Source organism: Pongo abelii, chromosome 13, assembly GCF_028885655.2.
Source record: "Pongo abelii isolate AG06213 chromosome 13, NHGRI_mPonAbe1-v2.0_pri, whole genome shotgun sequence".
Classification (NCBI taxonomy): domain Eukaryota; kingdom Metazoa; phylum Chordata; class Mammalia; order Primates; family Hominidae; genus Pongo; species Pongo abelii.
Genome location: NC_071998.2, coordinates 91,062,294 through 91,089,213, shown reverse-complemented (window position 1 = coordinate 91,089,213; position 26,920 = coordinate 91,062,294). Strand labels below are relative to the sequence as shown.

The 26,920-nt window shown below is 36.9% G+C and overlaps 1 protein-coding gene across 3 annotated transcripts in view; it reads left to right on the top strand.

The window, feature by feature from the left end:
* Positions 1-26,920, top strand: part of ERP44 (endoplasmic reticulum protein 44) — a 114,164-nt gene that overhangs the window by 51,930 nt on the left and 35,314 nt on the right. For all 3 annotated transcript variants that reach the window (XR_010136443.1, XR_010136442.1, XM_002820045.6), the window contains exons 5-7: positions 22,793-22,977; positions 24,277-24,392; positions 26,690-26,747. Coding sequence is in view for 1 of the 3 variants with exons in the window: in XM_002820045.6 (XP_002820091.2) it covers positions 22,793-22,977; positions 24,277-24,392; positions 26,690-26,747 (359 nt within the window). In the remaining 2 variants the exon portion in view is untranslated. The remainder of the gene's footprint in view (positions 1-22,792; positions 22,978-24,276; positions 24,393-26,689; positions 26,748-26,920) is intronic.

The following is a 26,920-nucleotide window of genomic DNA, read 5'->3' as shown; positions in this document are numbered from 1 at the left end:
CATTTCTGAATAAAAACAACTTAAAATGTCCTATTATGGATTATAAAATAGTCTGTTTAAATAGTCTGTAATGGGTCATTATATAAATAAAAATGCAATTGCAATTTTTTGGTAAGTTTGAAATTTTACAAATTTTTTGAAACTTGGTATTTTAAAAGTCCTGAACGTATAGTTTGTCATTGATTAAGGAAAAAGCTAGGAGTGCCTTACTGCCTTGGAGTTTTTGAAAAAGTATGTGTAAGAAGCTTGAAATCTGCACTGTACAGGGGTATTGTGATATTGTTAATTGTAATTTGCTTATTTTCACTCTAATAAATGCCTTCAACATAATTATTGAATTTTTAAAAACTTTCTTTGAATAGGCTTTTGCCAGCATTTTGAGGAATGCTTAGAGTTGAGCTACTTGATGGCTTCTAGAAACTGACCCACAGTTCTCTATGTGGTTGTCCTGAGTTTTTCATTTTCATTCATTTAAGAATTTCGTTTAATATGTTCATACTATTCTGTCCATTAAAAAAAAAAGAATTTCATTTAATATTCTAGCCTGTGGAAACAACTAGATGTAGTAGTAGCAGCAGCAGTGATGTTAATAATGACAATAATAATGATAAAATTTCTCTATGAGAGTAGAGACCTTATGTTTTTACCCTTCTATTCCTAGCACTGGAATGGTATCTAGCACATAGTAGGTGTTCAGTTGTAATTGTTGAACAGATGGATAGATAAATTAATAGTAAACAGTACCAGCATTTATGAACTGTTTTGTAGGCACTACAGTATCTCATTATTTCCCAAAAATGAAATAAATACTTACTACCATAGTTTACACCCAGTCTAACTCATCACTGATTGTAAGGCAAAATTTTATGTACAACTGAAAAAGAAAAAATGAACTACAACACAAAGCTTTCTTATCAGTTATTTTTTTTAATTCATGTGTGATAAACATTTATGAGATACAGAGTAATATTTCAATACATGTATATAATGTTTAATGGTTACATCAGGATAATCCTCTCTTCTAGTACTCAAAAATATACAATAAATTATTATTAACTACAGTCACCCTACAGTGCTGTAGAACAACACTAGAACTTATTTCTCCTGTCTAGAGGTAATTTATTTTTATCTAATTTTTGTAGATACGTAGTAGGGTGTATATTTTTATGGATTACAAGAATTTTTTTTTTTTTTTTTTTTTTTTTGAGACAGTCTTGCTCTGTCTCCCAGGCTGGAGTACAGTGGCACGTTTTCGGCTCACTGCAACCTCTGCCTCCAGTGGTCAAGCGATTCTTGTGCCTCAGCCACCTGAGTAGCTGGGATTACAGGTGTGTGCCACCACGGCCAGCTAATTTTTGTAGATTTAGTAGAGACAGGGTCTCACCATGTTGGCCAGGCTGGTCTTGAACTCCTGACCTCAAGTGATCCACCCGCCTCAGCCTCCCAAAGTTCTGGGACTACAGGCATGAGCCACTGCGCCAGGCCAAAAGATATTTTGAAGTCCATAATAGTCACATCAGGGTATCCATGACTTCAAGCATTTATCCTTTAAAGTCTTTAAAACGATCGAGATCGAATCATACGGTTTAAGTTATTTTTAAAAGTACAATTAAATTATTTTTTACTATAGTCACCCTGTTGTGCTAGCAAATACTATGTCTTATTTATCCCCCTTTTATTTTTTTGAGACAGAGTCTCGCTGTGTCACCCAGGCTGGAGTGCAGCGGCGCTATCTCGGCTCACTGCAAGCTCCGCCTCCCAGGTTCAGGCCATTCTCCTGCCTCAGCCTCCCGAGTAGCTGGGACTACAGGTGCCCGCCACCACGCCTGGCTAATTTTTTGTATTTTTAGTAGAGACTGGGTTTCATCGTGTTAGCCAGGATGGTCTCGATTTCCTGACCTCATGATTCGCCCGCTTCGGCCTCCCAAAGTGCTGGGATTACAGGCGTGAGCCACTGCGCCTGGCTTATTTATTCTTTCTAACTACTTTTTTGTACCCATTCACCATCCCTCCCTGACCCTCGACTACCCTTCCCACCCTCTGGTAACCATCCTTCTATGCTCTATCTCGATGAGTTCAGTTGTTTTAAGTTTTAGCTCCCACAGTTAAGTGAGAATGTGCAATGTTTTCCTGTGCCTGGCTTATTTCACTTAACCTAGTAACCTCCAGTTCCATCCATGTTGTTGCAAGTGACAGGATCTCATTCTTTTTTTATGGATTAGTAATACTCCATTATGTGTATGTACCACATTTTCTCTATCCATTTGTTTGTCAATGGACACTTAGGTTGCTTCCAAATCTAGCCTATTCTTAATAGTGCTGCAATAAACATGGGAGTGCAAATGTCTCTTGCATATACTGATTTCCTTTCCTTTGGGTGTATACCTAGCATTGGGATCATTGGATCATATGGTCGTTCTATTTTCAGTTTTTTTGAGTCACCTCCAAACTGTTCTCCATAGTGATTGTACTAATATACATTCCTACCAACAGTGTAAGAGGGTTCCCTTTTCACCTTATACTCGTCAGCATTTTATTGCCTGTCTTTTGAATGAAAGCTATATTAACTGGGGTGAGATAGTATCTCATTGTAGTTTTGATGTGCATTTCTTTGACGATCAGTGATGTTGTGCACGTTTTTATATACCTGTTTCCCATTTGTATGTTTTCATTTGAGAAATGTCTATTCAAATATTTTGCTCATTATTTAATCAGATTATTACATTTTTGAGTATAGAGTTGAGTTCCTTATATATTTTCGTTATTAATCCCTTGTCAGATGGATAGTTGGCAAATATTTTCTCCAGTTCTGTGGGTTGTCTTTTCACTTTGTTGATTGTTTCCTTTGCTGTGCAAAAGCTTTTTAACTTGATGTGATCCCATTTGTCCATTTATTTACTTTGGTTGCCTGTGCCTGTCGGAGATTGCTCAAGAAGTGTTTGCCCACTCCAGTGTCGTGGAGAGTTTCCTCAATGTTTTCTTGTAATAGTTTCATAGTTTGAAGTCTGAGATTTAAGTCGTTAATCCATTTTGATTTGATTTTTTGTGTATGGCAAGAGATGGGGTCTAGTTTCATTCTTCTCCATATGGATATCCAGTTCTTCCAGTACCATTTATTGAAGAGACTGTCCTTTCCCCAGTGTGTGTTCTTGGAACCTTTGTCAAAAATGTGTTCACTGTAGATATATGGATTTATTTCTGGATTTTCTGTTGCACTGATATATGTGTCTGTTTTTTATTTGTTTGTTTTGTTGTTGTTGTTTTGAGACGAAATCTTGCTTTGTCGTGGGGCTGGAGTGCTATGGCGCGATCTTGGCTCACTGCAACCTCCACCTCCCGGGTTCAAGTGATTCTTCTGCCTCAGCCTCCCGAGTAACTGGGACTACAGGCATGTGCCACCATACCCAACTAATTTGTGTATTTTTGGTAGAGATGGGGTTTCACCATGTTGGCCAGGATGATCTCGATCTCTTGATCTCGTGATCCGCCAGCCTCAGCCTCCCAAAGTGTTGAGATTACAGGCGTGAGCCACTGCACCCGGCCTTTGTCTGTTTTTATGCCAGTATCATGCTATTTTGGTTATAGGTTGGTGCAAAAGTAATTGCGATTTTTGCCCTTTTTTTTTTTTAATGGCAAAAAACCGCAATTACTTTTGTGCCAACCTAATACTATACCTCTGTAGTATAATTCGAAGTCAGGTGATGGGATTCCTCCAGTTTTGTTCTTTTTGCTTAAGATAACTTTGGCTATTCTGCGTCTTTTGTGGTTCCATATAAACTTTAGGATTGTTTTTCTATTTCTGTGAAGAATGTCATTGGTATTTTGATAGGGATTGCATTGAATAGGTAGATTGCTTTTGGTAGTAATAACATTTTCACAATATTGATTCTTCCAATCCATAAACATAGAATTTCTTTCCTTTTTTTGTCGTTTTCAGTTTCTTCCATCAATGTTTTATAAAAATCATTGTAGAGATCTTTCATTTCTTTGGTTAATTCCTAGGTATTTTATTTTATTTGTAGCTATTGTAAATGGGATTACATTTTTATTTCTTTTTTAGATTGTTCACTGTTGGCATATAAAAATGCTACTGATCTTTATAAGTTGATTTTGTATCTTGCAACTTTTATTGAATTTGTTTGTCAGTTCTTATAGTTTTTTGGTGGTCTTTAGGTTTTTCAAAATATAAGATCATATTATTTACAAACAAGGATATTTTGACTTTTTCCTTTCTAATTTGGATTCCCTTTACATCTTTCTCTCATCTGACTGCTCTAGCTAGGACTTCCAGTACTATGTTGAATAATAATGACAGTGGGCATCCTTGTATTCCAAATCTTAGAGGAAAGGCTTTCAGTTTTTCCCCATTCAGTATGATACTAGCTGTGGGTCTGTTGTACATGGTCTTCCTTAAGTTGAGATATGTTCCTTCTCTGCATAGTTTCTTGGGGGTGTTTATCATGAAGGAATGTTGAATTTTATCAAATGCTTTTTCAGCATCAATTGAAATAATCATACGTTTTTTAATCCTTTATTTTCTTGATATAATATATCACATTGATTGATCTGCATATGTTGAACCATCATCCTTACATCCCAGACATAAATCCCAGTTGGCCATGATTAATGATCTTTCTAATGTACTGTTGAATTTGGTTTGCTAGTATTTTGTGGAGGATTTTTGCATCAATATTTACTGGCCTGTAGTTTTCCTTTTGTGGATGTGCCTTTGTCCGGTTTTAGTGTCAGGATAATACTGTTCTCATAGAATGAGTCTGGAAGTATTTCCTCCTCCTTTGTTTTTTGGAATAGTTTGAGTAGGATTGGTATCAGTTCTTCCTTAAATGTTTGGGAGGATTCAGCAGTGAAGCCATCAGGTCCTGGGCTTTTCTTTGCTGGAAGCTTTCTTATTATGGCTTCAATCTCATTATTTGTTATTGGTCTGTTCAGGTTTTGGATTTCTTCATGGCTTAATCTTGGTAGGTTATATGTGTCTAGGAATGTGTCAGTTTCTTCTAGATTTTCCAATTTATTGGCAAGTAGTTGCACACAGTAGCTGCTAATGATCCTTAGAATTTCTGTGGTATCAGTTGTAATGTCTCCTTTTTCATTTCTAATGTTATTTATTTCGGTCTTCTCTCTTTTTTTCAGAGTGTGGCTAAAGGTTTGTCAATTTTGTAAAACTTCTCAAAAAACCAACTTTTTGTTACTTGCACTTTTGTATTGTCTTTTTCATTTCAATTTCATTTATTTCTGCCCTGATCTTTATTATTTCTTTTCTTCTACTAATTTTGGGTTTGGTTTGATCTTGCTTTTCTAATTCTTTAAGAGGTATCATTAGGTTATTTATTGGAAGTTTTTTCTTATTTTTTCATGTAGCCATAAACTTCCCTCTTAGTTCTACTTTTGCTGAATCCCATAGGTTTTGGTATGTTGTATTTCCATTATTATTTGTTTCAAGAAAATTTTCAATTTCCTTCTTAATTTCTTCATTGACCACTGGTCATTCAGGAGCATATTAATTTCCGTGTAATTGTATAATTTCTAAGATTTCTCTTGTTATCCATTTCTAGTTTTATTCCATTGTCATCAGAGAAGATGTTTGAGATAATTTCAGTTTTTTTGAATGGTTTAAGACTTGTTTTGTAACCTAACATGTGGTCTGTCCTTGAGAATGAGCTTTGTGATGAGGAAAAGAATGTGTATTTGGCAGCCATTGGATGAAATGTTCTGTAAATATCTGTTAGGTCCATTTGGTTTATAGTGCAGGTTAACTGTGATGTTTCCTTGTTGATTTTCTGTCTGGAAGATCTGTCCAAGGCTGAAAGTAGGGTATTTAAGTCTCCAGCTATTATTGTGTTGGTGTCTCTCTTTAGCTATAATAATACTTGCTTTATATATCTGGATGTTCCAGTGTTGGGTGCATATATATTCACATTGTATTACATGCATTACATATGTATATGCATTGTATTTACAATTGTTGTATCCTCTTGCTGAATTGATCCCTTTGTCATTATATGTGACCTTCTTTGTCTCTTCTTACAGTTTTTGTCTTGAAATCTATTTTGTCTGATATAAGTATAGTGATCTTGCTCTTTTTTGGTTTCCACTGGCATGGAATATCTTTTTCCATTTCTTTATTTTCAGTCTACCTGTAAAGTGTCTTTACAGGTAGAGTGTGTTTTTTATAAGCAACAGATCTTTGGGTCTTGTTTTTTTTTAAATCCATTACACCAGTCTGTGTCTTTTCATTGAAGAGTTTAGTTCATTTATATTCAGTGTTATTATTGATAAGTAAAGGCATACTCCTTCCATTTTGTTATTTGTTTTCTCATTGTTTTGTGGTCTTCTCTTCCTTCTTTTCTTTCCTTGCTGTCTTCCTTTTAGTGAAGGTGATTTTCTCTGGTGATATGATTTCATTTCTTTTTATTTTTTATATATCAGTTGTATGTTTGATTTGAGGTTACCATGTGGCTTCCAGATACTATCTTATAACTCATTATTTTAAGCTGATAACACTGCGTAAACAAACAAATGAACAAGCAAAAGAGAACTAATAAAAACTGTACACTTTAACTTCATCTCCCTGCTTTTTAACTTTTTGTTGTTTCTGTTTATATCTCTATATACTTTTTGTCTTGAAAAGTTGTTGTAGTTATTATTTTTTGATTGGTCCCTAATTTAGTCTTTTTACTTAAAAGTAGTTGACACACCACAATTAGTGTTATAATATTTTCTGTTTGTCTGTGTACTATTTTCTGTGACTTTAGTACGTTCAGATGATTTCTTATTGTTTATTAATGTCTTTTTCTTTCTCATTAATGTACTCCCGTTAACGTTTCTTGTAGGACACATCTGATGTTCATGAAATCCTTTAGGTTTTGTTTGTGTGGGAAAGTCTTTATTTCTCTTTCATATTTGAAGGATGTTTTTGCCACTATAATAATAGTGGGATGTTATCCCACTATTCTGGGATAAAAGTCTTTTTCCTTCAGCAGTTTGAATATATCATGCTACCCTCTTCTGGCACATAAGGTTTCCACTGAAAAGTCTGCTGCCAGACCTATTGGAGCTCCATTTTATGTTATTTGTTTCTTTTCTCTTGCTGCTGGTTATTCAGGCCAAAGGGCTCTTCAGTAAGCAGGTGATGAATCCTGTCGAGTGGGTCCTTCTTTTCAAAGCAGCAGGTTCCCTTCCAGCCCAGGGTGTATCTAGAAATGTCATCCAGGAGCTAGGGCCTGGAAAGGGTGCTTCACGACTGTCTGGTGCCCTGTCTTGCTGTGACTGAGCTGGTATCCCTGATATGAGACAAAGTCCTCTCCACTTTTCCCTCTCCTCTCCTTGAGCAGAAGGAAGGGGTCTCTTTTGGAGCTGTGAGCTCTGCAGTCTGGGGTTAATGGAGGGGTGATGCCAGCAGCCCCTTAAGCCATCCTGGCTGGTGTCTCAGTAGGTCATATATCCCCCCGCCATGTCCATTGGCTCTGAGCCCAGTTCAGCCCTAAGACTTGCCAAGAAGTTGCAGTTCTTGTGGCCTACACTACCTTTCAAGTTTATTTAGGGGCCCAGAGCACTGTGGCACAAGGTGGTAATGTTTGCCAGAACTCAAGTTCTGACTGCTGAGATGGGTGATTTTCCTCTGGCTTGGGCTAGTTTAAATACTCCCTCCATATGTGGGCGTCAGCTGAGTTCTGTTCAATTTTGCTTTCTGCTATAACAGGGAAGCCCTGAGTTCAAGGCAATGTCTCACAATTGCTGTGCTCTCCTTCTCCCAATCAGTGTTTATTGTACTGTGCAGCTGCTGCCAGGGGATGAGTGAGGGATGGTGTTGGTGATTCAAGACAGTTTTTTCTACCTTCTCACTGCCTCTTTTAGTGAAACGAAGTTAAAACCAGGTAGTGTGAGTGTTCACCTGATTTTTGGTTCTTATGAAGGTGCTTATTTTGTGTAGATAGTTGTTAAATTGGTGTCTTTGCAGGAGGGACAATTGGTGGAGCTTTCTGTTTCACCATCTTGCTCTGCCTCTCTCTAGAGGTAATTTTTTTTAATCTGTTAAGCAGTCTCTCCCTATCCTCCCCTCCGCACTACCCCTCCCACCCTCTAATAACCACAATTCTACTCTCTACTTATATGAGCTCAACTCTCTTAGCTCCGACATATGAATGAGAACATGCAGTATTTATTTTTCTGTGCCTGGCTTATTTCACTTAACATAATGTCCTCTAGTTCCATTTATGTTGCCATGAATGACAGGATTTCATCCTTTTTTGTTCATTTTCAACTTTTATTTTAGAATCGGGGGTACATGGGGTTATATGTGCAGGATTATTACAGAGGCATATTGCAGGGTTTTGAGATTTGGGGTATAACTGCACCTGTCAACCTGCTGTGAGCAGAGTGCCCAATAGGTAGCTTTTTAATCCTTGCCCCACTTGCTTTTGCCTCTCTCTAGTAGTCCACAGTGTCTATTGTTCACATCTTTATGTCCATGTATACCTAATGTTTTGCTCCCATTTAAAAGTGAGAACATGCAGTATTTTGTTTTCTGTTTCTGTGTTAGTTCACTTAGGATAATGGCCTCCAGCTGCATCCATGTTGCTGCAAAGGACATGATTTCATTCTTACATATGTGGCTGCATAGTGTACCATGGCATATATGTACCATATTTTCTTTTTCAGTCTGCCATTGATGGACACCTGCAGAGGACATGATTTTGTTGATTTTTATGGCTGCATAGTAATCAGTTGTGTATATGTACCACATTTTCTTTATCCAGTCCACTGTTGATGGATACCTAGGTTGGTTCTGTGGTTTTGCTATTGCGAATAGTGCTGCGAGGAACATATGCACGCATGTGTCCTTTTGGTAGGACAATTTATTTTCCTTTGGGTATATCCCCAGTAATGGGATTGCTGGGTTGAATGGCAGTTCAACTCTTAGTTCTTTGTGAAATCTCCACACTGCTCTCCACAGTTGGAGTAGTTTACTTTCTCATCAACAGTTGTTTAAGTGCCTAATTTTCTCTTCAGCCTTGCCATCATCTGTTCTTTTTTGACTTTTTAACAAAAGCTATTCTGACTGGCATGGGGTGGTTCTCATTGTGGTTTTGATTTGCATTTCTTTGATGATTAGTGATAATAAGCATTTTTTCATACGTTTGTTGGCTGCTTGTATGTCGTCTTTTGAAAAGTGTCTGTTCACATCCTTTGTCCACTTTTTTTTTAATTTACTTTTTGTTTTTATTTTTATTCTTATTTTTTTAAGACAGAGTTTCGGTCTTATTGCCCAGGCTGGAGTGCAATGGCACAATCTTGGCTCACTGCAACCTCTGCCTACCGGGTTCAAGCGATTCTTCTGCCTCAGCCTCCTAAATAGCTGGGATTACAGGCACATGCCACCATGCCTGGCTAATTTTGTATTTTTAGTAGAGATGACGTTTCACCGTGTTGCCTAGGCTGGTCTTGAACACCTGACCTCAGGTGATCCATCCACCTTGGCCTCCCAGAGTGCTGGGATTACAGGCCTTTGCCTACTTTTTAATGGGGCTATTTGTGTTTTGTTTATTGATTTAATAAGTTCCTTATAGATTCTAGATATTAGACCTTTGTTGAATGCATCATTTGCAAATATTTTCTTCCATACTGTAGGTTGTCTGTTTGCTTCCTTGATAGTTTCTCTTGCAGTTCATAGGCTCTTTAGTTTAATTAGGTCCCACTTACCAGTTTTTGTTTTTGTTGCAGTTGCTTTTGGTGTCTTAGCCATAAATTTTTTGCCAAGGCCAACGTCGAGAAAGGTATTTCCTAGGTGTTCTTATAGGATTTTTATAGTCTGATTTGTACGTTTAAGTCTTTAATCCATCTTGACTTAAGTTTTGTATATGATGATATGTAGAGGTCCAGTTTCATTCTTTTGCATATGGATAGCCAGTTATTCCAGTACCATTTATTGAATAGGGAGTCTTCTTCCATTGCTTATTTTTGTTGATTTTGTAGAAGATCGGGTGGTTGTAAGTGCGTGGCTTTATTTCTGAGTTCTCTATTCTGTTCCATTATTCTGTGTCTGTTTTTGTACTAGTATCATACTGTTCTGGTTATCATAGCCTTGTAGTATAGTTTCAAGTCCAGTAATACAATGCCTCTGGCTTTGTTCTTTTTGCTTAGGTTTGCTTTGGCTATTGAGGCTCTTTTTTGGTTCTGTATGAATTTACAATAGTTTTTTCTAATTCTGTGGAAATGAATTGATATTGTTAAAATGGCCATACTGCCCAAAACAATTTGCAGATTAATACTATTCCTGTCTTTCTCTTTTTGACTGGCTGGGCTGTATTTCTTTTTCTTTTTTTTTTTTTTTTTTTTTTTAATGAAGTGAAAGCAAGTTAATTAGGAAAGCAGAGGAATACAAGAAATGGCTGCTGCATAGGCAGAGCAGCCACAAGGGCTGCTGGCTGGCTATTTTTATGGTTACTTCTTTATTATATGCTAAACAAAGGGTGGATTATTTGAGTTTTCCAGGAAAGTGGTGGGCAATTCCTGGAACTTCCTGCCCTTTTTAGATCATGTAAGGTAACTTACTGACATTGCCATGTCATTTGTAAACTGTCATGGTGCTGCTGGGAGTGTTTTTTTTTTTTAGCATGATAATGCATTATATTAATAATTATCATATAGTGAGCACTGAGGATGACCAGAGGTCACTTTCATTGTCATCTTGGTTTTGTTGGGTTTTGGCCAGCTTCTTTACTGCAACCTGCAAGGTTTTTGTGACCTGTGTCTTGTGCCAACCTCCTATCTCATCCTATGACAGAATGCCTAACCTCCTGAGAATGTAGCTCAGTAAGCCTCAGCCTTATTTTACCCAACCCCTATTCAACATGGAGTCACTCTGGTTTGAATGCCTCTGACAGAGTTGACCTGGTTGAGTGGCCTCTGGCATATTTCCCCCCTCTCTTTTACAAGGGAACCCTTAATCCTAAGGATTGTAGAGGGACAAAGATCCATATTCTGTAACTTGAGCCTGAATAGGGGCAATGATATTCCTGCCTACCTATTAGAGTCTCTTGTATTCAGGGTAGAGAGGAGCTGAGTCAGAAAGCATTGGTATGTCGAGGGCCATTCATAACTCTGAGTTCTAATGAAAGTTGATATCCATCCCTCTTGCTTCTTCTGAGTACCAGCCAGAGATGACTGGTTGATTCACAGGAATAAGCAGTCAGTCTCAATTGCAGAAAAAAACTCAAAAACAACTGATGAGACAGGTGTACCATAGTTCTCTCTCCAGTCCTCATTTTTACTAAAGATAAATCATGGTAAGACTGCTTTGCTTTATTACGCTTGGCCTGGTTATTTGTATAAAGTGCAGCAAGGATAATTATTTTTCACACAGGCTTTCTTAATTGGCTTTAATGGAACTTTCTTTCATAGAAGGAATCTCAGGTTAGACTTTTTTTAAAAGTTGAGCCCAGCCATGGGTTTGTATCCTCAAATACCTATGAGTTTAGTAAATTCCTTTCCTCTTGAGGTCCCAAGATAACTTGGGGCTCCTGGGCCTATCAGAAAGTGACATTCTTTACTTACCACAGGTCAGAAACCATGTACAGGGACTGTGTAGACAAGGCGTGAGGCCAGTTTTCCCAAGGGGCTTTTATTGGCTCTACAAGTCAAGGTTGATTCCTTAAAGGAAAACACACCATTCTAGTCAAAGCCTTGGTAAAATAACAAATTTTTCCAATTGTGTCATGATGCAAAAGAAAACATTCTTATTGCACTTATGCAAATAATTGTATTGCCATAAGTTAAGAATACTTACAAATAGTTTCCAAATTCTGGAGAAATCAGGTAGAAACAAATATGCTCCAAATTTTGTTCACAGGAGTATACTTTACTCAATTATTAAAAGCTGTTAATAGCTCAAAAGAAAAGTTTCCTTGATTCTTAAAAACTAAACAAAGGATCAGCAGCATTTTAAGCAAAAAGTCAAAAAAGATTATTTTTGTCCTCTATTAGTTAGGTCCATGCAGTTAATACCTGTCTTGCTTAATAGTCATGAACATTTCAGCTCTCCATGAGTCCTGAATGCTTTTTCCTCTAAAGTCAGAATCTCCAAAGATCAGAAATCTGCATTCAAGAATACCTGTTAGAGTTCTATAGCTGATTATAAAACCACCTTCTGAAGAGGATCAATACAAGACAACATTGTCTGTGGATGACAAAAAGTCTTAGGACAGCCACTATTAAAGCCACAATTGACAAGTTAATTTTGCTTACTTCTGTACCATACAACAATTTTACATATCAATTATAATTATTAATAACATAGACTAAGTCATTTCAGAATAATAGGAGTTTCTCATAATTTTAGAACACATACCAGTAACATATTTATACAAATATGGCCCAAAGAAAGCCAAATACCATCTCATATTTGGCAATGCTTCTTATATGATTTTTATACCAAATAAGCCAAATATGTCATTTTTTGACTTTAGGGGACCTAATATCTAAAAGATTAATTAGGTCAGAAAAGACATAATTTATAACTTGATTTAAGCACTTATTAGTTTTAAGTCAATAGATGCTTTTTTTACATCACACACAACATATATAAATACACAGAAGATCTAGTAGTTGTAAGATTTTTTACTTCCCAGTTTTTTAATTGGATTACTAGCTTCAGGGTGGAGCCCTGGAGGAACAGGGCCAGGAAAGCATGCAGTTTCTATAGCCTAATAAGCAGACATAGCTGGAATGCAAAATAGATCCCCCAAATTAAGGGTCCCATTTTTATACCAGATCCTGGATCCCAAAAAAAGAGGGAGCTAGCCCATCTCCCATGGGAGTCTTATCTCTCAGTGGGGTGTGGGGACATTTTCATACCTTCTAGGGGGCCAAGAGCATGCTTCTCTAATCCAAAAGTGCGGAGTCAAGTATTCAACCATAACTGCCATTAAGCATGCCCAAAAGTACATTTCTTACCTAGTTCTCTCATAATTCAAAGTAATTTCTGATACCTTCCAAAGTCAAAAACGTCAGATAACACAATGCAAAACAGAACAGAGCCTTAGATTTTGAGAGGAATCTTATCTATTTCTAATTTCTAGAGTTTCATGAGGAAAACAGAGGTTTTTCCCAAAACGGTCTGTCGTGCCTCCTCTGTTTTTCCCAAGGAATCCCAGGCTGTTAGAGCTTGAATATCTGCTTTTAATTAAGCTAACTTTTAACCATAGCACTCTTAAAAAAAAAACAGTTCTTTTAAATTTCTTATTATCTGACTTTAGCCAGGCCAAATGACCAGTATTTCTGGCTTTTGAACTTTACCAAAGGTAACCTCCAAGGTGCTCAGAGAAAGGAAAATTCAAGATGGTTCGCGGAGGGGGAGGGAGTCAACAAATGATAAAGGTCTTACAGATATCAAACCAGAAAGGACTCATTCCCTAAGCCAGGAATTGAACCCTCAACCTGTGCCACCATTGTGAAAAGACAAAGCGTTAGCTACTAAGCTACAGCATTGGACAGTTTCTATTGCTCTTCCCTGAAGGAGCCTAGAGCAGTCAGTTTTGAGCTTGCAAAGGCTTTTAACGGCTTAAGATAATTTTTTGAGCAAACTATGACATGGACCCCAAAACTCCTGTTCCCTGGATGGCAGAGACCAACAGAAAGTACTGACCCATTCTTACAAGGTCAAGCTCCCAAAGACATAGAACAAAATGAGAAGGAAACTTCAGCATTTTTTTTTTCAGGTACTTGCAGCAAAGTTTGTAATTAACCAGTTTCCCAGGCTGGCTTGAACCTGGGTTTATGGAATCCTAAGCCCGTGTTCTGTCCATAAAGGTATTCTTCTTTATGACAGAGCAATGTGGAAAGACAAAGTTGCAGCACAAAGTACACCAGATTCGCTACAGTAGCCACTCTGCTTAGTATGCAATATGGAATTGGCAAGGCTCAAACTTGCCCTCAGATGGACCCTGTCATCTTTAATCCAACCTCTGCCCTCATGTGGTCTCTGGGCACAGAGGATAGGAAAGGGAGAAAAGCATTCATTGCCTGCAGCAAGGTGGGGAAGGCAAGGTGCTCAGGGAGGCCAGAGAAAGACCCACTTATTGCAGCGACACTGAATCAAAAGTTCAGGCGGTCACTTGTCAGTTGCAAAGGGGTTTTCCAACAGTCTCACCAGCTTTCAAGTTTCCCCTTTTGGGGAGAAAAAAGGCTCCCCATGTCCAGTGATCCTGTACATGCCTAATCCTGTCACCCACAGCTGTCAGTGAAGAGTACAAAGCAGATTAATCCAAAGAGAATAGTGGTTAACACCCCATAATGCCAAATCCATTTCATAGCTGAGAGGAACTTTACTGAGGGGGGCCTCTAACTCCCTAAATTTTAGGAAGTATTCTAACCATCCTAAGCTGGGCCTTGAACCCAAGTTCCACCAGATGTCCTTGCCTTTTATTAAGAGGGGCCTTTAACCCACTCTTTTTTAGGAGACACTCTAACTCCCCTCAGTTGGGCCTCTAACCCAATCCCATCCTTTACCCGGGTACCCCACTACTTACCCAGGGTTGGCCATTTGGTGCTGCAGTCTGTTTCCTTTTGGGTTGGGGGTTTCCTCAATATCGTCCCTCCATGGTTCACCAGGAGGATATTACCAGAAAGGAGTCCTGATCCAGACCCCTAGAGAAGATTCTTGGATCTCAAGAAAGAATTTGAGGTGAGTCCATAGAGTAAAGTGAAAGCAAGTTTATTAGGAAAGTAAGGGAATAAAAGAATGGCTACTCCAAAGGCAGAGCAGCCCTGAGTTGTATTTTATTGTGTATATGTACCACATTTTCTTTTTTCTTTGTTTTTGAGACTGAGTCTCGCTCTGTTGCCAGGCTGGAGTGCAGTGGCACGATCTTGGCTCACTGCAACCTCTGCCTTCTGGGTTCAAGTGATTCTCCCACCTCAGCCTCCTGAGTAGCTGGAACTACAGGTGCGCACCACCACGCCCAGCTAATTTTTGTATTTTTAGTAGAGATGGGGTTTCGCCATGTTGGCCGGGATGGTCTCGATCTCTTGACCTCGTGATCTGCCCACATCGATCTCCCAAAGTGCTGGGATTACAGGCATGAGCCACCGCACCCGGCCCCACATTTTCTTTATCCATTCATCTCTTGATGGCCACTTAGGTTGATTTCATATTTTGACTATTGTAAATAGTGCTGCAGTAAACACAGCGGCGCAGATATGTCCTTGCTATACTGATTTCCTTTTCTTCGGATAAATACCCAGTAATGGAATTGCTGGATCATGTGGTAGTTCTATTTTTAGGTTTTGAGGAACCTCCATTTTGTTTTCCATAGTGGCTGTGCTACTTTACTGTCTCATCAACAACATGAATGTTTCCCTTTCTCCAAATGCTCTCCAGTATTAATTATTTTCACATTTTTGTTAATAGCCATTCTAACTGGGGTGAGATGATATCTCATTGTGGTTTCGATTTGTATGTAACCACATGATTAGTGAAACTGACAATTTTTTTTATATGCTTTTTGGCCATTTGTATTTCTTTTGAGAAATGTTTGTTGAGATGCCATGCCCTTTTTAAAATTGGATTTTGTTGTCATTGTTGTTGTTGCTTGTATATTCTGGATGTTAATCCCTTATCAGATGATTAGTTTACAGATATTTCCACTAATTCTGAGGTTGCCTCTTCACTCTGTTGAGTGTTTCCCTTGCCCTACAGAAGCTTTTTAGTTTGATAAAATCCCATTTGTCTATTTTTGCTTTCTTTTGCCTGTGCATTTAAAGCCGTATCCATAAAAACTTTGCCCAGACCAATGTGCTAAAGCATTTCCCCTATGTTTTCTTCTACTGGTTTTATAGTTTCGGGTCTTAGATTTATGTCTTTAATCCATTTTGAGTTGATTTTTGTTTATGGTGAGAGATAGGGGCACTTAGAATTTTTTATACCTATTGTGAAAACTATTTTAGACTCAGTTACAAATAGATTTTAAAAATTGTGTCATTAATGTGTGTGCCTTAAAAGGAAAATAAATTTGTTCAAGTTATTCTGAAACTAGAGTCTGACTCTTGTGCATCATTTCTCAACTGAGTTGAGTTTTGTTTTTGTTTCTGTTTTTTTACACAATATTGGCCTCCATGCCCTTAAGAGTATTGGTAATGCTCTACTCTCTCTAGGAATTTCTTCCAAGCTGCTAAAACCCATTCTGCAAGTATTTATTGATGCTATCACTTTACTATTTGACTAACCTCAGAGTTTATTTTTTCTGAATTGAAATATATCTCTGCTAGTTAAGCAACTTTTCTTCAAAGTTACCAAAATATAAACCAAAATGTTAATAGTGGTTTTCTCCAGTGGTGGTTGGAAGTGGTTCTTGTTTTCTTCTTTATAACTGTCTGCTTTCCAAAATTTCGAAACACACATAGACACACGTGTACACATGCATGTACACATGCACACAATTAAAACACGGCCATGCTTCAACTTGCTTCACATCTTATCTTCTGCAGTCTTATCATTTGGGGAATTCAGAAGTATAATTCATTATTCTCCTTGGTGGTCATGCTTGCTTGCCTTGAATCTAGAAAGTCCCATCAGTCAGCCCCTGGTGGGACCAGGTTCTCTGCTGACCTCCAGTGGCCTTAGGCTGTATGGCACTAAGCAAGAGGCATTCATATGCTTGCTGGTCAGTGCAGAACAGACCCACACTTGCGTTTTTAGGAAAGTACTTTGTAATTGTCCTTGATTGGGTAGCACATGCACCCATATACCTGAGTTACTCTTACCTGTCTTCCAGTGCAACTCGAACCTTACTTATTGGAAATTGAGAAGCTTTTTATAGGAACTATATATAAATATCATAATAAGAACAAGAAAATACGAAGTGAAGAATTTATGTGCATAGAGCAGAATTTGGATGAGCAATTAAGCCTGAGTTCTGAGTGAACTTCTAGGCTTTGCTTATTAGTTTTCTGTTGAGGTATTTTGTTTTGTTTTTGGGGGATGTTTGTCTTTTTGGGGTTTTTTTGTTTTGAGGGGTGCAGTTTGGGAATGGGAAGAGGTACATAGGCAGCAGTGGTCCTTCTCCTGGAAACAGAAGAACACTAAGACTTTCCTGTTGAAATGATCTGCCTCTTTGTATTTTCTGCCATGGATAACCATTGCAGGGAGAGACGTTGCTGAAATGAGTATGAGGCAATTTCCCCATTTGGAACCCTGCTGGGTATTAGTGAGGCAGGCAGGCAGGACCCATCAAGGAAAAGTAAGTGACCATTGGAGCAAAAGTACATGCTAATTTTCCAATCAGTGAGCGCTGTTAACCTTCTGGGATTTATAATTCCTCTGACATCCATTTTAACGTTTGATCTATCCAGTTAATTTTAAAAACCCATTTATTATACCCCTTAAGTCATTTTTTGTTATATTGTCAAAGTGTCACATTCTAATTATCTTAAAATCACTTTTGGCCAAAGCTTGTAAAAAAAAAAAAAAAAAAAGCATTATGTCTGAGATTATTGATCAATGTAATTTTACGGTTTTTGCTTCTTAATAATTAAACGCCACTGCATTATGCAGCATACCTGCTGCCAGGATATTGTTTGAGAATGAAGCAAATGAATATCTAATCCCCTAATAGTTTTCAAATATTTTAAATCTTTTTCTCTCTATAACCAGAATTTTAAAGCAACCTAAAGATTGTAATGTTTGTTAATAGACTTTTGTGATTTTTGCCACAACTATTACAGCAGCTTCCTTACTAGTCTCCCTGGTTCTCTACTACTGCCAGGTGAATTTTTTGAAAGCCCAGCTCTACAGCTCAGTGGCTGCTTATCACAAACAGGATAAAATTCAAACTCCATCAGCTTAGTGCTTAAGACCCTCTAGAGTCCGTCTCTAACCTTATTTATTCTACTGCTGGTTTATGCATACTTGCTGTTAGCATACTACTTTCTCATTGTGCCCACTAATTCATCAAGTTTAGAAAGTTGAAAGCATTGTATTGTCTCCTGTAGTGCATCTTGCTGTCCATTTTCATACTGATACTTAGGACACAGATGGAAAATATATGTTTTCTATTAGACTAGTTTCTTTGCTTCTGAGTCCATCTCATATCCTCTCTGCCAGATCCTTTGGGTATTAAAAAGTCTTAGGGTATTAAAAAAGATTCCTTGATTTCTTGTTGACAAAGTAGGCACCAGCTAGGCTAGTTTACCTTTATTAACATTGAATATTGGACCTAAATGAAACCTACTAGGAACATTTTACTTTCACAGGGTTTCATATTATTGAATTTTAGTTTAAAACATTTTTATTATTATTGATTTTTTGCCAGTATGAAAGACAAAATGTTATCTGGGAGTTTTAATTTGTAACTTTCTGATTACAACTGAACACATGTAATAGTTTATTGGCAATCTGTGTTTCTTTCATAAACTGATAGCTTTAACTCACTTATCTTTTTGGTAGGCTTTTTTTAGTTCATTCTTTTTATATTCTGAATATTAATCAGTTGTCTGTAGTACATGTCACAAGTACCTTTCTTCCTGTCTGTCTTAAAAATTCATGTTTTTCTTTTAATGTCTAGATGCTTCCTAGTCTTTGTGGCTTCAAAATCTGGCAAATGTCTTGGCTGCATGTGGTCTTGATACAGGGTTGCAGGTCCTTTCCAAAGTAGACGTTGTCTCCTAAGTACCAGGAGGCCATAGGAGATTTTTCATCTTTGTGACCCAACTCCCCAGGTTTGTATATCACCCCAGCACTCAGCAGATGTCCTCTGGAGACATTTCTCTTGCCTATGCAGGTATAATTCTCAGCCCTAAATCTGCAACTGCAGACTTAATTTCCAAAACAAATTACACAGGAAACCTATAGGAAAGAAAATGGCTAGTGATCTTTGCTTACCTTAGGAATGGTTCTTCCCTTCCTGGAATGTCAGTTCCTTTAGTCTTTATTGTTTTCATGATTTCTGATATCTTAAAAATATGATAAAGTTTTTTCTAGTTGTTGCAGTAGGACCAACACATTTTTGCTACCCACTACACCCTGCTTGAAAATGGAAATCCATTTGTAGATTCCCTTTTGGATTTTCTGTGAACTCAATAAAAACATCTGCAAATAATGACATTTCTTCCTTTACAGTCTTTTTTTATTATTATTATTTTGACCAAGAACTCCAAATCAGTGTTATATAGAAGTGATAGCAGGCATCTTTTTTCTTTTTTGATCTCAGCATGAAAGCTTTTAGTATATCACCATTCAGTTGTTTGGTATATTAGCTTTTAGTATGTCAGCAGTCAGTTCTTTATTTAAATATCCTTTTTTTCAATTAAGAAGTTCTCTTCCTAGTTTGCTAAGAGTGTTTAAGCATGAATGGATATAGATTTTTATCAAATGTTTTTCTGCTTTTGAGAGATAACAAAATTTGTCTCTTTCATTCTGTCAGTGTTGTGATGTACATTAGTTGGTTTTCAAATATTTAAACTGAAGTGCTAGACTAAATCCAGCTTTATTGTGATGTATTATCCTTTGTATGTAGTGCTAAGTTTGTTAATATTTCTATTCAAGTTTTGCATCCATATTCTTGAGTAAGATTAACAAATACTTTTTTTTTCTCATAATTTTCTTGTCAGGATTCCCATGAAGATTACGTTGACCTCAAAAACTAGTTGGGAAGTGTTCCCTGTTTTTGTATTTTCTGGAATAGTTTGTGTAAAATTGCCATTATTGGCTTCCTTAAATGTTTGATAGAATTTACTGGTGAAGATGTGTGGGAATGGAGTTTTCTTAGTGGAAAGGCTTTGAATTAGATTTGGGTGCTTTAATAATTGTAGGATTCTTTTTTGAGATGGGGTCTTGCTATGTTTCCCAGTCTAGTCTTGAACTCCTGGGCTCAAGCAAACCTCCTGCCTCAATCTTATCATAGCCAGGGCTATGGGCATGTGTCACGGTACCTGGCAATAATTTTAGGACCATTTATATCTTCTAGTTCTTCTAGTGTCAGTTTTGATTAGTTACATTTTCATGGGAATTATGTGAATCATCAAACTTATTGGAATTAACTTACTGATAATAGCTATCAGTGGAAGGAGCTTAGAAGTATATTTTTTGAAAGAGAACAACATGAGGTCATACCAGTACTTCCAATTCAAATTATAGGGTTTTTACTTAATTACTCAGTTTTATATATTTTTTCCTTATGCTAAAAATCTTGATTCTTAATGGCATTAGCATGATTACTCATGCACTTTATCTGTAATATATGTGTATGTATTTAATTTCAAAATAACAATGCCAGTATTAAATTTTTTTTAAATTTAATTTTGTTTTAATGTTAAACATCTCCATGGTTCCAAAGTCAAAACTATAAAACCAAAGTATAGTCAGGGAATTCATCCCTGACCTCTCCATTTTCTCTCATTGGTGTTTTTTTTTGTGGGTAGAGGAGAGACAACTATATAAGCAAGCATATATAGACATGTAAATATGTGTGCATGTATATACATACGTATTTATATTTCTTCCCCAAGTTTCTTCTCCCTATTTCTTATACAGAATATTTGACCTGTACACACTCTTCTGCACCTGGCTTTTTTTTTTTTTTTTTAACTTATCTTGAAGATTGCTCCTTAGCAGCAAACAGAGATCTTTTTTATTTCTTTATATTACAGCCTAGTACTTCATTATATGGGTACCATACTTTATTCAGCCAGTCTCCTATTGATGGACATTTGGAGAAATAGTAACTTTTTTTGTTGTTGTTGTTGTTGTTGTTGTTGTTGTTGTTGAGTCAGGGTTTCACTGTGTCACCCAGTCTGGAGTGCACTGGCACGATTTTGGTTCACTGCAACCTCCTCCTCCCAGGTTCAGGAGATTCTCGTGCCTCAGCCACTGGATAGCTGGGATTACAGGCGTGCACCACCATGCCTGGTTAATTTTTGTATTTTTAGTAGAGACAAGGTCTTGCCATGTTGGCCAGGCTGGTCTCAAACTCCTGACCTCAAGTGATCCACCTGCCTCAGCCTCCCAAAGTGCTGGGATTACAGGCATGAGCCCCTGGGCCTGGCCAAAATAGTAACTTTTAAAAAGGCATTTTCCATTCTCAAGACTACAACACTGTAGTGTAGGCCATTAGAACTATTTGATCTAATTTTTTAAAACTTTTTGTTTATACATCATGCAAAAATTCATTTTATGGCTAGGCACAGTGGCTCACAACTGTAATCCCAGCTTTGGGAGGCTGAGGCGTGAGGATTGCTTGAGGTCAGGAGTTCAAGACTGACCTGGGCAACATAGTGAGACCTCATCTCTACAAAAAATAATTAAAAATTAAAAAAATTTAAGAAGATTAGCCAGGCATGGTGGCACACACCTGTTGTCCCAGCTACTCTGGAGGCTGAAGTGGGAGTATTCTTAAGTATAGGAAATTAAGGCCACGGTGAGCTGTGATCGTGCCACTGTACTCCAGCCTGGGTGACAGAGCAAGACCCTGTCTTCAAAAAAAAAAGAAATCGAAGTTTCTTATTTTTTTTTATGATTTCTCAGGTTATTTATCATTGTAAATAGGATAAGCTCAAGTCTTTGTGGCTTTTGCTTTATTACAGGTGTCTTTATTTTATTTAAAAGACTTCTGCTTGTTTATGGTACCACTCTCTCATTTCTCAATTTGTAGTACCAATTTAATCTCATTAAATCCTTGCTCAGGTACTAGGACCCATCATCTTTATAGCACCCTAAAGATATAGTCTCTCCTTGTAATTTATCAGGTTGAAAAGGGACATATAGTTGATATGTATCTATTATTCATCTGCTTCAAGGAAGTACCAACTCCTAAAGCAGACAGATTATTTTCTATGTTAATTATGTATAAATTAAAATGTCTTCAGATTTCTGTGATTTGATGAATAAAGCATTCTTCTCAATCTCAGTATGACCAGTTGTTCCTGTTGTTTATTCATATTTGTCTTCTGTTTAAAGCATTTTAGTAATCAATCATGATTTCTACTTTATAAATCCACATGGAATTTGCCAAAGTGCTATATAATCTTAGTTACTTAGTTTGCCAAAGTGTTATATAATCTTTTCTCCAGCCCCCCTTCTGAGAGCTCATATTCCATTTTAACCTCTAATATATTTTTAGTATTTTTGATTGCCTGTGCTAGAGAGAATAAAGTACCTTCTGAGAGCTCATATTCCATTTTAACCTCTAATATATTTTTAGTATTTTTGATTGCCTATGCTAGAGAGAATAAAGTACAACCTCGACTGAACACAATATTGCAAGTACTTTTGCCTCTTCCTGGACCATGCAAAGACTTTAGAATATTTAGCATAACTTACCTTCTGCTTACCTCCCCTCCCCAGCTTATATGCTGCTGTCAGGTATTTTAATGTCTGTCGAACCCCATAAGGCATTATTGCAGTTTTTTATAGTCATTATTAATGTGCCATGCTTACTGTGGCATCTGTTGTATTATTTAATTTGATGCTTAAGACAATCTTATGTGGTAGAAATGATTATCCTTATATAATAGATGAGAACTAAGGCATGGAGAGTTTATGCAGTTTACCAGTTCACATGGCCAGTAAGTCGCAAATTAGGATTTAAACCCAGTCCAGAACCTGGTCTCTTAAATAATGTAAACTCAAGTCCTGATTATTATTATTTTTTTCTCTCTCACTGAAAAAGAACGACTTGAACCAAAAAGTTCTCACTAAGCAATTGTAAGATTTTTGACCATTAGGCAAACGGGCTCACCCTGACTACATATGAGGGTAAATAATTTTTTTTCATTCTTTTAGCTGACATAGCCCAGAGATACAGGATAAGCAAATACCCAACCCTCAAATTGTTTCGTAATGGGATGATGATGAAGAGAGAATACAGGGGTCAGCGATCAGTGAAAGCATTGGCAGATTACATCAGGCAACAAAAAAGTGACCCCATTCAAGAAATTCGGGACTTAGCAGAAATCACCACTCTTGATGTAAGTTGTAACTTTTGCTAGATTAAATAAACATTCCCTGATTAATTACACAAATTCTAATGCAAACAAAAAATCTGGACATTCTCCTATAGTCTATTGCAGTGGATTTGACATACGTATACTTAATGAGTTGAATTTTTTTGAATTAATCTCAAGGGAAATGCTTATGTTATACTGAACTTCTGGATAAAAGATATAGCATACAGTAAAGCTGTACTAATTTGAATTAATTGAGCACAAAGGAAAGCCTCAATTATAAAGAAATGGAAGTTAAAGTCAAGTATATACAACCAGAGTTTCTGTATTTTTCTTGTGGAGCGCTTCAGGGTGTCTGTTCTAATTACTCTTGTATGAGCTCTTTTTATGAGTTTTAATGTCCTCTTAAATAGCCTCTTTTAATAATAAGTTTAGCACACCCCTTTCTTTGTACACTAGGTAGTGTTTTAAAGTAACAAACAACAAAAGCAAAAACAATTGAGTTTGGGCTTTATCACAATCACCAATCATTACTGTCAGGTTTGAGATTTGATTTTACCATACTTGCAAGCTAAGCTAACCAATGACCATTTCATGGATTCTTTTAGAAGACACAAGACTGCTGGGTCAGAGACAAAGGACTTTATTGCTCACATCACAGCAAGTAGTGTGAGCATGTTTGCATTTGTTTCCTTGCCCTCCAAATCCTATGGAGGTAATACAGAGGGCTCCCCAGATGGATACCTGCACATGCAGTGGGTTATGTCACAGGAGAGGGACACTGGGCTTGGGGAACTCACTATTTCAGAGCAAGCAGTAACCCTGCTGTTTGTCCTGGCTAGAGGCATTACCTCATATTTCATTGTTGCTCGCTACAAGCACAACTCTGAGAAATGGCCTGGATAAAGAATAGTCAGGGTCTCGCATTTTTTGGTGTACCCAGTAAGATGGGTAGGAGTGGGAGAGAGCCATGGAGGAGTCTCTCCAACAGTCCCAAGTTATGATTGATATATTGTTTTAACACATTTTAGAATTAGTCCCCTTACTTAAGATTGTCACTGATCAAATAGTTATCTATTTCTTAAAAATTTTGAATGCTAGAAGGAAATGTTTATGATTATATTTATTATAGTTAAGATTGTTTTCAACCCAATGTAATCTTCAATAGTTTTGGACTAGGTGTTAAAAACTAAATATGCATTTATAGTCATACTTCATTTGAACAATAACTGGACTTGTTTAGGTACTAAGATAAGGGGTAAATGAAATAACATGTTTATAAAACTGTATGTTTGCAAAATAATTACATACTTTATTTTACAGCGCAGCAAAAGAAATATCATTGGATATTTTGAACAAAAGGACTCGGACAACTATAGAGTTTTTGAACGAGTAGCGAATATTTTGCATGATGACTGTGCCTTTCTTTCTGCATTTGGGTAAGTATCTTATTTAAAAGTGTGTTAGTGGGTTGGTTGGCTGCCATGTTAAATTCCTGTTGTATTTGGTCATTTTCTGAAGATGATCTCTCCAAAAATGATCTCAATCCTTTTAAAATCACTAAACAGTCTTTATACCTGTCTCTGAATTCTTTTTAAGGTTTTAAAAGTCTGTTTTTATTTCTGTAGTGTTATCTATTTCAGAATGTGGGCAAGAGGGAAAAAATGGACAAGTTAACAATTAACTAATTCATGCTTTTATTCAACTCATTTACTAACTCTTACCCTATGTCAGACAAAATGCTAATCTGTGGGGTTACCACAGTGAAACAACACACTGTCTTTCTTGTTAAGAAGCATGAGTTTTATCGTCTTCATTCATCTCCATCTCTCCACCACCTTTTCTTATAGATCTTCCCTGTCTCAGAGGAACAATTCTTTCTAAGGCTAACCTCTTCACTGGTGTCCTTGTAACTGGTGTCCTTTCAAACTCCTCTGGGGCTTTGATCCATCAGTTGTTCCTGCTTGTGTTTTCAACCTGACCCTTTTCAAGAACTGCTTTCCTTTTCTGAAAACATGCTTCTTTCTTTCCTGACCTGCCTCTTCTCTTAAGCGATAATTTCACCTTTTTATTTTTATTTTTTTCAAAGATTAGTTTATGCCTGGCTACCTTGATTTTCTTAAATTCTAACCAGTAAAAAACTTAACCTTTTGGAAGCTTTCACCTCCATTGCTCTAATGAAACTTGTCTCTACACAGTCACAAAATGACTTCTTAATTACCAAATCGAGTGGCCTTTTAAACATCTTACACCTTTTCAATTCCTCTGAAGGGTGTGATGTTCAACTACCTTTTTCTTTTTTTGCTGTGTCAACACTTACATTGAATCCCCCTGGTTTGCTCCCTACCTTTCTGAATTCTGTGACTTTATCTCCTTTTTTTTTTCTTTTTCTCAAGATGGAATCATTTTTGTGGTTCTGTTCTTGCCCTCTCTCCTCATTGGAGGTTATCTCAACCATCCTTTGACTTCCATGCAGTATTATTTCTCTTTTCATTGGCTCAAGACTGTTAGGCTCAACTGTAGTAGCTATCTTGAATGGAGCCTGGATGTCTGGCACAATATATCCTCTCCACTTTTTTACCTTTATTGTTTGTCCTTGCTTTAATGCTTTTGTAAGATTTTGTTTGTATGTTTTATTGTGCGCATTATCAGTTTTTTGTTTTTTGTTTTTTAAGCAATTGAGGTCTCACCATGTTGCCCAGGATGGTCTTGAACTCCTGGCCTCAAATGATACTCCCACCTCTGCCTCCAAAAGTGCCGGGATTATAGGCATGAGCCACTGTGCCCAATCCATATTCATTAAATGCTGCAAGCACAGTTCTGCAGCAGAGCCTGTATCTGGAAGTGCTTCTCCCAGATGTCATCTCATCAGAATAGCCTGATAACTTTATATAAAGTAGCACTACCGTTATTTAATTTGTCATTCTTTACTTATTCCACTTATTTTCTTCATAGTATTTTTTTGTAACCACCAAAGATAAATATATCTACTTGTTAGTCTGTCTCTACTCACCAAAATGTAAACTCCATGAGAGGGAGAGTTTTGATAGTTTTGTTCACTCCCGTTTATCTAATGCCAAGACCATAGCTGGTACAAAGGAAGCACATAGTAAATAGTTATTGAATTAATTAATTAATGGAACACATTTTTTTTCTGTTCCCACTGTTATCAATCTAGGTTAGCACCCCTTGCCTCTATCTCCTGGACTACTCTAGTTAGAAACTAGAGATAAATCAGTGTTCAATTAATCTAAAAATTGATTACAAAAATAATTTGTTGTAGTACTCTACAAATGTTTATTAAGCAAATTCTATGTGCCAGATACTGTACTAGGTTCAGGAAACAACAATAGACAAATAAACAAAAAATTACTTATTTATGGAACTATATTTTAGTGATGTGGGTTATTTCATTTTTGTTTTTTTTTTTAATTAGTCCATGTGACCAAACCAATGACCTTGATCCCTAGTTGCCAGAAAACAGTCTGGGGTCAAAAACAACCTTTTAGTGCTAAAACTCCCAATCTAAACTTATACAAAACACAAAAACAACTAACTAAAATTTTCCTGTAAAAAGTCTGCCTCATATTAAAAGTTTTCTTTAAATGTATGCTTTTCTTTGTATTACATAGTCTTATAATAGGGAAGATGATGGATAAGTATATATTTCAAAGTCTAATTCCTACATTGCAAAATTCTGACATTCAGGTTTATTACTATTTCTCCCTTCCTATAGGGATGTTTCAAAACCAGAAAGATATAGTGGAGACAACATAATCTACAAACCACCAGGGGTAAGTTGCTATTTCTTAATGTTGTATGATAAGATATAATTTAAATACATGCATAAGATGTAGTTTTATATGTGTTAATGTTCATAGAATAATAGAACTTTAGAATTGAAAGGAAGTTTGAAGCATCATCTTGTGCTGATCTAAACCCTTCAAAATGAAGATGGGACCACAGA